The sequence below is a fragment of the Perca fluviatilis genome, chromosome 12 (assembly GCF_010015445.1).
Source record: "Perca fluviatilis chromosome 12, GENO_Pfluv_1.0, whole genome shotgun sequence".
NCBI classification, from domain to species: Eukaryota; Metazoa; Chordata; class Actinopteri; order Perciformes; family Percidae; genus Perca; species Perca fluviatilis.
In genome coordinates, this window is record NC_053123.1 from 13,868,657 (window position 1) to 13,880,752 (window position 12,096).

The window sequence follows — 12,096 nt, forward strand, 5'->3', positions numbered from 1 at the left end:
GAGACAAGATAGGGAGCAAAACATTTTTTTTTGTGAAATAGAACAATAACATGGTTTTCTGTCCTTAGCCAATACAGATGTTGAATGTGTCCATTTAGCACAATGTCATGAACAACCATTACTACATTTGGACTGAATCACATCGTTATGAATTTCAAGATTAGTGGAAGTAAATTTTTTGATATATATAAATCATCAAATTCAGTGGAATCCCCTTCTTGACAACGTGTGCAAAAAACTAAAAACAATGGCAGTGATCTGTTGAATTCCTGCTAAATCTTAATCCTAATGTCGATATCACAGTTTTGTTTTCCCTTCAAATGCTTCCTTTTTGCTGAACACAAGTTTGTAAATGATCCTTTTCAATCAATAATGTCTGATTCTGAATAAGTTCAGGATGCCATTTCCAGAGCAAAGAAGAGAGAGAGAAAAATATTATTAGTAGCAGATAATTTGTCTGTTTCTATCTGCTAGTATGAGCATCGTATCTTACAATGATTACTTTGGAAATAAAGGTCAGTAGATGTAGTCGTAACATCAATAGGAACTCTCAAACACCCACACCCATACCCACCCACACACACCACACACACACACACACACACACACACACACACACACACACACACACACACACACACACACACTGTAGCCAATTAGCTAACTATAACATTGATAAAATCGTGCAGGGGGTCGAGGCAGTTGAAAGGTGCAGTACCTGCGAGGGTTGCAACGCTTTCAAAAATCAATTCAATTAAGTGCCTTGTTATTCAATTTCGAAAATCCCCTTATAATAGTAGAACACCAGAGTGGCCTCGGAAAGTCATTAAATTTGACCACAGTGTGGCTGAGTTGGCACTTTGCCTTTGTCACTACAGGACAAGGAGACTTACTTTGGGTACTTCTCTTTTGTTCAGTGAGGGAAAACAGAATGTTCCATCTCAGCACTGGGAGAAAAAAAAAATGTCGTTGGCCCAGTGGGATCTAAATCAAATTAGTATTAATTATGCTTCATCTGGCCTTCATAAAACCTTCCAGGAGGCAGGGGAGGTAAGCCTTTGTCTGGGTGTGTGCTGGTTAAAATAATAAAGGATGCAGTGTAGCTGGAAGATACTGATACACTGACACTTACAGTAAGACTTATAGGCTATTGCATGATATTATGCTGTGTTCTGCATTTCTGTATTTTCTGTCTGTTAAGGGACAAAGATGCAGTAACACATTTGCCATGAATAATACACCTTTACATGGATTTGATGCAGAAATAACATTCATTTCAAATGTTTTTTGGAAATAATACACACTGCCAAAACACACAAACAAATAAAACGGGATTTTGAACAATAACGTCCAAATGGTTTTGATTTTGTAAACATTTTCAACAACCATTTACACATCGTTTGATGTGTAAATGGCAATGGCAATTCAAGCTCCTCGTCGTTGTGCTGCTGTCTGACAGTGTATCAATACATTTTAAATGTGCCACAGAGGTTAAATTCACACAAACTGAAACTGCTGTTACATTTTAAACATATTAGTCACCAAATGAATAAAAGTGCTTCCTTGTGGTTAAGCAAGCAGTGTATATTAGAGTCTTCAAGTCCTTTTGTCCTCCAATATTTTGTCATGCACACCTGATATTAACTAAGTTCTGCAAACTGTCATGCTATCCTTGTTAAGGTAGATTTGCTGCACTTCTACTACATAGGATTAAAGGTGCTGTAACAAAAACCTGAGCTACAGGGCAACTTGAAGATTGGATTAGACAAAGAAATGCTGAGCAAATACCAAATAAATGCACACACAATGATGAATTATTTAAAGTATGACTCATGAGACACACAGCTCAGAGGGTAAAGGGTTGGGGTTGCATTCAGTAAAGCTTCTTATTTGGTAGATGATGTGCTGGTAACGCTAACAGGGTGGGTGGTGCTGACGTGCTGGTGGACAGGTAGGCAGGGCGTGGCCCCGTGCGCAAGCAGTGACTGTGACACGCAGTGACACGCCTAGCCCCCCTGCCCTAGGGGCACCTTCTGGTTCTCCTGATTCCTCTCCAATGTGGCCACCAAAGGTTTTGTTATCAAATAAGGACTCTGAACTTAAAAGCATCTTTTCAGCAACTCTGCAAGGCAAACAAAGAAATCTAAAATGTTATTTGTAAAACTCGCTGGGGAGCCGGAGTTGTCACCGTTTTGGAATGGTGGGATGGCATCAAGCTATACTTCCTTTTAAAGTCAAGGGCCCCCTGTTGTTTTGAAACTCTGCAGGGGTGCCTTTTAAACGACCAGATTCTATGAGTATAGGCATAGCCCTCTAAGAGCTGTTGCTATTGGGTTTATCCCTCGCGCGTGCGCAGTCGTGAAGATTTCTTTCACGCCCTTGTGCCCTGCACGGGCCTCTCTTACGTCTGCAGTTACTGTATATCATAGCTACGAGACCCGAGATCTGCTCCCAACAACAGCATTTTTCTTCAGCCAATGTTAGTGAAGCAGGTGTCCTGGATCTTAGAGGGCTATGCCTATACTCATAGAATCTGGAGTTACAATGCATGACTGACTTTGTTTGTAGCTAAAACCTGCTGTCCATAACAGATAAACATATATTAAAAAGCTTTAACGACACCAACATGATTGGCCTGCTACTGATCGTAAGGTCCATGTCATGTGGATTTTGAAGGTGCTTTACAATAATAAAAAACTGTGCTTAATAGTTTTGTCTTTGAGGAGGAAAAACAACAAACTATTAATGTATTGGAACAGAAAATAGGTTAAAAAACAAATTAATCCAATGTACCTTTTCTTTTAGTGGAAACCTGTTAATGACTTTAGCTTTTATTACCCATTGCCATAATCTCGCTTTCTGTGAAAACTGAACTTACAATTCAGAATTACAATTTACAACTTACATTTAATTTAAATTTAAATTTAAAAGCACTTTATGGTTTATATGGTGACTTAGTTATTTCATTATATATTTTAAGTGATGAGCATTTTAAATAATGTGATTTGTCAATAAAATAAAAGGGGAAAACATGATTTGTAAAAATGATGTGCACTGTAATGTAATTTTAGCTAAATTCAAACAGCTACTTCCGCAGACAATGAACCAGGAAAAGCTAAAGAAGCTGAAACTAAACTTTTTCTCGACTGACATAGGGCTTCCTGGCCGAAGAGTTCATGTTCGATTTTGTTTGTGCAGCTAAAGTCCATATGATTTATTCTTGGCATTGACATAAAGTAGTGCCACACATATTGTCTATATTGGATTGCTGGGTGAGATGACGCATACACAGTTTGCTCCAACCACAACCACCACTTTACAAGGCACTAATTGTTACCATAGAGACTTGACAAACACTTTATATTGCAGCAACTGTCTCCAAGGTCTGTGAATGACCATCCATTGTGTTGCATAGGGACTGGGCGGGAGGGCGGTGAACCTGTTGATCTTATTTATTATCGACCCAATGGTGTCATGTTGAGTGTTGCAGTGATGTGGCCAGGTTAGCTCAGTTGGTAGAGCAGGCGCACATATATAGAGGATTACTCCTCGATGCAGCGGCTGCAGGTTCGACTCCAACATGCAGCCCTTTGCTGCATGTCGTTCCCCCTCTCTCTCCCCTTTCACGTCTTCATCTGTCCTATGGAAATAAAGGCCAAAAATGCAAGAAAAAATAATCTTTAGGCTGCCTCACTTGTGACAACATAAATGAAATTGGCCCAATTTTGTCTGATTTTGTCTTTTTTCCTGTTGTGTCGGAGGGGCAATGTGAAATGCATTTTTCGTGCCCAAAGAAGGTATTTGGGGTGACGGCCCTCTTCATCTGTGTTTGTGTGTATGTTTATGCCGTGCAGATTTTCTTTGTGGTGATACACCTGGCCCAGAGAAGAATAGGATTGGGTAACAAAACCTGGTTCCACTATGGAACCGGTTCCTACGCAAACGGTAGTATTTGGACAGGATTAGAACGCAAATTTCAGTTCCTTATTTCGGTTCCGACTGAAATATTTTCCCTCTGTCGCTCAGGACAGCGGCAGACTCTTTTTTCTTTCTCCCTTTTCTGCCGAGTGGTGCACGTGCCCGCTCGTGGTGTGAAGCGCGTGTGGGCGCTATTCTCCGACATGCACTCTACAATCCCTGCTGATAGACGGCTTTTTGTACACACTCCGAAACGGACGTAAAAATATCACACTTTCTCTGTAGTCTACAGTTAGCTAGCTATCGTAAATGTTCCTGCTCATCAAAACGGACGTAAAAGCATATTAACCATTCAACGCACGTGATCGCTAGTAAACATATTACACTTGCTCTGCTACTCTATCGTTCAGGACGAGACCCTGTAGCCTGGTGGTGGGGGAAGCGGGACAGCCTCCGCAAATTGTCTGCCCTTTCAAACTCCTACCTGTGTGTGTACAGACCTCTTGGACACCATCTGAGAGAGTTTTCTCCTGTGCAGACATGCCATAAGTCAGGAGAGGTGTAGTATATTGCCAGAAAAGGCAAATATGGTAATTTTTCTGCAAAAGAACTGCTAAAGTTTGAAGCTGGTTGGCATACCAACTCAACAACATTTATTTTGTTGTGACTTGTTAATAGTGTAACTATTATTTGTTAAATTATTGTAGTTATGTGTTAGGTGACTTAGGTTTATTTATTATACATTTAAGTACTTTAAAACGTTAAAGATGCAGTAGGTAAGTCTTATGAAACTAACTTTCTGTCATATTTGCTGAAACTGACCCTATGTTCCAGTAGAACTACATGAATTATAAAAAAAAAGACACTCCTCTGGCACCTCCTACAGCCTGTAGTGCCATTGGCAAAATTCCACCACGCTCGTTCGATTTTCTCCAATCAGGGCCACAGGGGTGGTCTATCTGCCTGTCAATCACTGCTCAGGCACACGCATATATGGCGTTCTCCCCTCCCCCCTCCCCGTGCACTAGCTGCAGAAAAGTTTTCCAAAACTCTGTGAATAATGGAGTGGCTTTTCAGAGGTGGCGTGGCTGCAGGATTTTAAAGATCTGAAGAACAATGCAGATGTAGCCACATTTCCTCTCAACAGGTAACATAATTACCATGAATGATTTATCTGTCACTTGGTTATTAGTAGTCAAAAGTCCACAAAGCTACGTTGGTGAGGATGATAGTAACGTTAGCACAGTGGTCGGTCTGATATGATGCTGAAATGGCTAACGGTAGCCTGCTAGTTAGCATCGTTTTACTGTTGGTGAATAAAGTTAACGTTGTGTTAGTGTTTAGTTATTGAACATGTTGTCTGACATGCCGGCAGTTCTGTCAAACTCCGTTGTGTGGGAGGGGCTTAGGAGACGTTTGGGCTGCAGCAGAAAGGGAGGAGGGACTGAGAAGTTGTCGATGTTCAAATTTGTTGGCAATGTCCTGGCTCTTCACAATCTTACCTACTGTAGCTTTAATATATTGTTAAATTTAAATAATTTTCAATTAAAAAAAAAAACAACTCCATAAAAGAGCCTTTCTTTGATGTCATTTTTTCAGTTTTTCAAGAATAGGTTTAGGAATCGGTTAGGAATCTGAATCGTTTTAAAAGTGCCGGTTCGGCATCGGAATCGTAAAATTCCAAACAGTACCCAAACCTAGAGAAGAAAGGGGTGTCCTCACTTACAGTACATCTATGTTTTACTATTTTTTTTTTTATAGATGGCTGTTGGAACTAGACACAGATATTCCTACTAAGAGAGGACAAGAGTAAGCCTTCAGCTTGGCTATGAAATCCTGTGTCATTTATGGCATCCTCATCCAAAGATAAGTTGATCTTCTTCTGCGTTTTCTATTTTTCTGCTTTTTATTTTGCTATTAAGTTAGCCATAGTATAGAAGCTACTCATTTCTTAGATAGTAAAGATAGGTCTGCTGGTATCAGTATAGGTAAGATGGATTATTTTAACTGTTGGAAAATATTCAGGCTGATCTGAAATAAACCAGACACTGAAAAAAAAAACATTTTTCGTCTACACCTTACATTTGGCATGTAAGTCATTTTGAAAAAAATGCAGGAATTTAAATTTTATCAAAACCTAGAAAAAAGCACAATGGATGAGAGCAGGAGCTAGTCAATTTTATGGTTTGCTTTATTTTATGAGCATAATAGAGAATGATGAGGAGAGTAGTTAAATTAAGAGGTGTACAACTTCTTTTTACAATTTGGGCAAACCGTAAATGTAATTAGGACCTCTAAGGACATTAAGAGGACAACACACTATGTAATCTACCACTCAGGAGTGTATATGCATGCAAATGCATAACTCACCCTTCATAAAGGTTGCAGGTATCCACACAGGTTCGTCCACGGCTGAAGTATCTGCAGGAGAGGCATTGGTCTGGGCCAGGACCCCAACACCCTGCGTCTGAACACAGCGGGTCACACACCATCCCCGCCTTGGCTGCTCAAGGCAAACATACACAAAAAGAAAGAGACAACAACAAAGGATTACATCTGTGTAGAATGCAGTCATGCTTTCATGACTCAGCGCAGATGCAGAGAGTAAACCATAATTTGCCCCATATAGCTGGATATAAAATCACTCCATATAGTCATAGTATTGATGAAAAGGCACAGGGCTAGATGATCTAAAGCATATGCAATTTGCAAGGGTTAATTTTTTTCATAAGATTTTTCCGCCTCCAGAGAGCAACTGTTAATTTGCGGTGGTCTATAAAAGGTGTGTTTTTGTGGAGATGACTCTCTGAAACAAAGGCAGGAGTAATGGCAGCAAGACAGAGAAATAGGTGCAGGGTTCAAAGACGTGCTGAAGGATTAGGCTATTTCTATTTATTGAAGAAATGTGTTAAACATGAGCAGTCACACAATAATTACCCTAATGGAAGAACTGAAAGAAGACCTAGTTCCTCCCACAAATACTACCATTCGATCCCGGCAACAGTTTAAAAAAAAATTACATTAATTAGCTCATTTCAGTCAGGGACCGTAATGGCTGTCCAATGTGAGTGTATATACCGTATGTTCCGTATTTATATAAATTGATTATTAATGCGTTGTGTGTGTACAGTACTTTGTGATATGGCTCACTGTGAAGCTAGCAAAGGAGAGAGCTGTCCTGCTTCATTATAAAACTACTGAGCCAGCAGTGACGAAGCACTAGTGGGACCTACAGCAGAAAGCACCTGCAGATGCCATGCAGATTTAAAAAAATAAATAAATAAATCCCTGGAACTTTATAGTCTGGATATATTTGAAGGGTTTAAACCCAACCTTTCAGCTTTACTCATACTTTTTGGTGTCAAAAGGCTCAAATATATATAGATATTCAATATTCCTAACTAAATATTTTGGATTGGCTTAAATCCAAAAACATCAGTATCTGCTTTCAACGCACAAATCCATAGCTGCACATAGACAGTACAAACAAGTATTTTTTTCCCCCTGCTGTTTTAAATAGTCATGCAAAGACATTATAAAAGCCACCTTGGATTTAAAAAGCATTAAAAGTGCCCATTCACAGTGAACAGTATTTACACTGCTCTCTCTTTATATGCCTCGCTGTTTATAGTACCAACAGTACCAACAGATCTAGGCCATCACATCTAATCTATTCCATTATTTTCTTGTGTCTGAATCTCTTATCTCTTCTCTCTCTCTCTCTCTCTCTCTCTCTCTCGTCCCCCTTCAGCACTTATTCCTACAAAGGTTTCTACATCTGAGAGTATTACAGTGACAAAATGAGAGTGTTGAAGTAACAGGTGGCAGCACTGCAGATACGCTGGGAACTTATATCATTCAATCTGCTTCTAACATGATTTCCCCCTTGTCGGTGGATTTTAAAACAGACTCTTCTCTTCTCTTCTGTTCTCTTCTGTTCTCTTCTCTTCTCCATAGCTATGAACATGGTTACAAAGAGGCCTCTGCTGTTTTTAAGGTCCTGGCCACATGTAAGCCAGGGGGTATGCCCCAGGGTCAGCCATAGCCACTTTCAAAATGCTTAAATTCATATTTTTTTAATAAGAAAAAAGAATGCAGATACATGGAGAAAACAGAAATCAAGTGTTGCCTTTGAGGGAAGAGGATGAAAGCATTGCCTTTCACAAGATACAAAACCACCTCTGTCAGGCTTCCAGCGCCGTAGGTAAACTGACCAGGCAGAGGGAAAGATGAGGAGAGCGAGGAATGATGGGTGCTAAAAAAAGGAAATAAATACGGGAAGAGGTTGGATGGAGTTTTAACTATACAGCACTTGCAAGATCAAAAAGATACCAACGTCAGATGTTTCTGTAATGGGTGGAAAACAAAAGCCCATGGGGCCAAGCTGTCAGTTACTTTTTGGAGTCCCGTGGGAGACAGGAGAACATGCTATAATAATGATTATGATATAGAGCAAGAAAGAAACAAAGAAAGAAAGTAACAAAAAACACCTGTCAATCTGTTAATATTCAAAGGGTTGTTGGGAGAGGTGGAATTGGAACTCATGTGTTGCCTTCAGTTTCCTGCATCCTTTTCTTGTTTCAAAGACAACATTAAAAGCAAAGCAGGGCAGCTATTGAAAAAGCTAAAGAGGGATGGTAGGCAGCTGAGGAAATTATCCTTGTCCCTGTGCTACATGTGGCAAAACAATGACATTGATAATTTTTTTCATTTTCATCTTCGCTGCAATGTTGACTTATGTGGACTTAGGCGTAAATAGTTATATGTAATATGTAATAATACATAATTTAAAAAATATAAAATCACTCTTCTTTTTTAAAGAGAATTTTAGGCCTTTATTTCCATAGGACAGATGAAGACATGAAAGGGGAGAGAGAGGGGGAATGACATGCAGCAAAGGGCCACAGGTCGGAGTCAAACCCACGGCCGCTGCATCAAGGAGTAAACCTCTATATACGTGCTCCTGCTCTACCAACTGAGCTAACCTGGCCACATAAAGTCACTCTTGGATGTTTAAGAAACCTTTGACAAGATCAAAAAGTGTAACAAGGAGATAGGTTCTTGGTTTAAATAATCATAGAAATCCTTGAAAACTGAAAATGCAATTATTTGCTAGTATCATTAGAACCTTTGAGTCCAGTAATGCTATCAATTACATATTTGCATTGCGAGAGCACCTTGGCCACCACTGACTCGCCAAAATGGGATCACACCTTTTATTTTGAAAGCGGACTATATTTGCTTCCAGTATTTCTTGCAGGTTCTTTACTAAAATTCTGCTCCAAGTTGTGTCACCTTGTATGGGGATAATATAAAGCACCTGTTGTTTTTAATAGGCCTTTTGTTACAGCAGACTTTGACTTGTCAAAATAGGAAGAGCAAAGGTGTTACTAATAACATTAACGATGGCTACGATCTATGGAAGATACTTTATATATGGACTAAATGAGAATACTCTCTACTGTTTGCTTAAAGCTCTCTTCTTATGACACTCAGCAATGGTCTTCCTAAGGTTAAGTTCAATTAACTTAAAGGTGTTTTCAGTCATTCTGACATTCATTAGACATCTGCTAAGTGTAAAGATACTAATATGAATGATAAAGGTGTAATTTGTCCTACCCCAAAATATGCAGCAGAGCTAACGGGAGAGTCAGGAAGATGTCACTTAAGATCGGTCTGCACACACCCACCCAAGTCCTGAGAAGAGCTCTAATCAGCCCCAAAAAATTAAATAATAAATTAAGCTTTTGCGGAATTTAAGGCATTGCTGAGAAAGGTATGGTTAGGAAACCGCCCTCTCTGGATTGGGTTTATTCTGCAGATAGCACTTATGTGGCTAAAAATAACAGTGCACTTTGCTATCCCAAGATCTGACATTTTGAAGAAATGTGTGAAGGAAAAAAAAAAACATTCCTCTAATGTTTCTGACATTTTATTGCTAATGACTCTGAGCCATCACTCAGCAGGACCCCATCATAAGATGTGGGATCCCCTTTGGTCAAATATGTGACCTAATGAAGTTCCAGCAGCTGAAAGATTGTCTTTAACATTTAATACTTGCTTTAAACCAAAGTGAGCGGATCCTTCTTTTCAAAGGGCAACAACATTCAAACAAGTCTGACGGTCTTGTTTGCACGCCATGGTTAACAAAAAAACAGATATTGACTCAATAAGATCACTTGTGCGATAGTTCTACTACTGATAAACCTTTAAGTTTGCGCTATAGCAATTTTTTCATTCAAAATTAAAAGAAATTGGTAATACTGTTCACTACCAGTCTTCAACCGAGCTCTGACTGTCAAATTATAGCTAAGTTAAAAGAAATTGAGCAGCACTTAAAGCACATTGAAGAGAGTTTTAAAAGATTATTTAAGAGTCATTTTCATCCAAAGCAAAGACGGGCAGTTTGAAGCCCCCTCCCGTCAAGAAAACATCAATTGCAATCAGATCCACAGCAAACTGCAAAAACTCTTAATGTGAGTTTATAAATGTACAGCCAAACAGGTTTCTTGGCCTTAATGGGTGAGCAGAAATTCAACTTGTTCGACAACTTATGACGAAACTTCCTGGAAGAGCTTTGAAATGTTTTCAACCCTACATCAATCCAGTGGATCATTTGCCTTGACCTTGTGCTACCTGGATGAATGAGGCTATGAACAGACCAGGTGAACCGTTTTGTAATCTTGTTTAAAGTATGATTTGACAAAAACATGTGATAGCACAACACAACAACTCTATAGCACTAAGTAGCTTATAGAACGTCCTACTATGAAAACTGGTTGTCTTGGTTTCAGGTTTCTCTAATTACCAAATGACGTTTCTACATCACTACAACTACTGTCACACACACACACACACACACACACACACACACACACACACACACACACACACACTGAATAAATGGGCACATGCAGACTCTGTCTTTGCAGCGAGACCTGCCCTTTTCCAGTCCCTGCTAGGCTCAGTCAAGTGTGGACACACACATACACACTCAGATGCACACATGCAGAGCCATGTCAAGGAGAGCAGTGTGTGTCTCACCCAAGTCTTCAAAGTCATTGAATAGAGAGAGAGAGAGAGAGAGAGAGAGAGAGAGAGAGAGAGAGAGAGAGAGAGAGAGAGAGAGAGAGAGAGAGAGAGTGTGTGTGTGTGTGTGTGTGTGTGTGTGTGTGTGTGTGTGTGTGTGTGTGTGTGTGTGTGTGTGTGTGTGCCCCCAACACTAAGGAACTGCCCAGGGGAAGCGAACACATGAACAGCGAAAAAGGGGCCAACTCAATAATGCAAATACTGGCTCATTAATGAACATTATACATAAATGAATAATGCCTTAAAACTTGTGGCACTGATATAATAAAAGCTCTTCCATTTTTAGAGACACAATTTTTGTCTCATCACCTCAGATATTTGACTAATTTAATTTCTTCTCTGAATGGTTCTGTTGGTTAATTAGTCTAATTATGGGATTATTGTTTTTAGTTAGAAATTAGTGAGATGTGGCCAGGTTAGCTCAGTTGGTAGAGCAGGCGCACAAATATAGAGGTTTAGTCCTCGACGCAGCGGCCGCGGGTTCAAATCTGACCTGCGGCCCTTTGCTGCATGTCATTCCCCCTCTCTCTCCCCTTTCATGTCTTCATCTGTCTTATGGAAATACAGGCCTAAAAAGCCCGAAAAAAATTATCTTAAAAAGAAATTAGTGAGATAATAGCTTCCACTCATACGACATACATAGAATAATAGAAATAATGACGACGTGGTTCTGATATTACATGTTCAGTGTTAACTGTGCAGGAGCACAGTTAAGTTATGAGAAAAGCTGAGTTCCTCACCCAGAAAACACTAAATTAACTTGCCTAAGCAGATATTCCTTTCATCTTAAAATAATCAACTTGGAGCATTGACCTAATAATCAGAGTTTTGTCTCAAGTTGAATATGTGTAAGGTCAGCAATCCCAAATTCTGCCAAACTGTTAGTGTCTGAGTCTACAGAACATGTTAAATAAAGAGTCCTGTCTCGATTGTGCCTGGAGCTGCACAACTGATGTTGAAGGCAAGACTAGAACACAAAAAGTGTTCCCAGTGACAAAAATGGGATAGATGCAAATGATATTTTCGAGCAGCACACATTTCAGCCAGAACTGGATACAAAACAAACTGGCCTGGTAAACAAGATTAAGT

General features: G+C 39.6%; 1 protein-coding gene across 1 annotated transcript in view; it reads right to left on the reverse strand.

Annotated features, from left to right (window-relative positions):
* Positions 1 to 12,096, reverse strand: part of LOC120570059 (receptor tyrosine-protein kinase erbB-4-like) — a 378,351-nt gene that overhangs the window by 84,279 nt on the left and 281,976 nt on the right. The window contains 1 exon segment of the mRNA XM_039818287.1: positions 6,289 to 6,421. Within this exon segment, the coding sequence (XP_039674221.1) occupies positions 6,289 to 6,421 (133 nt within the window).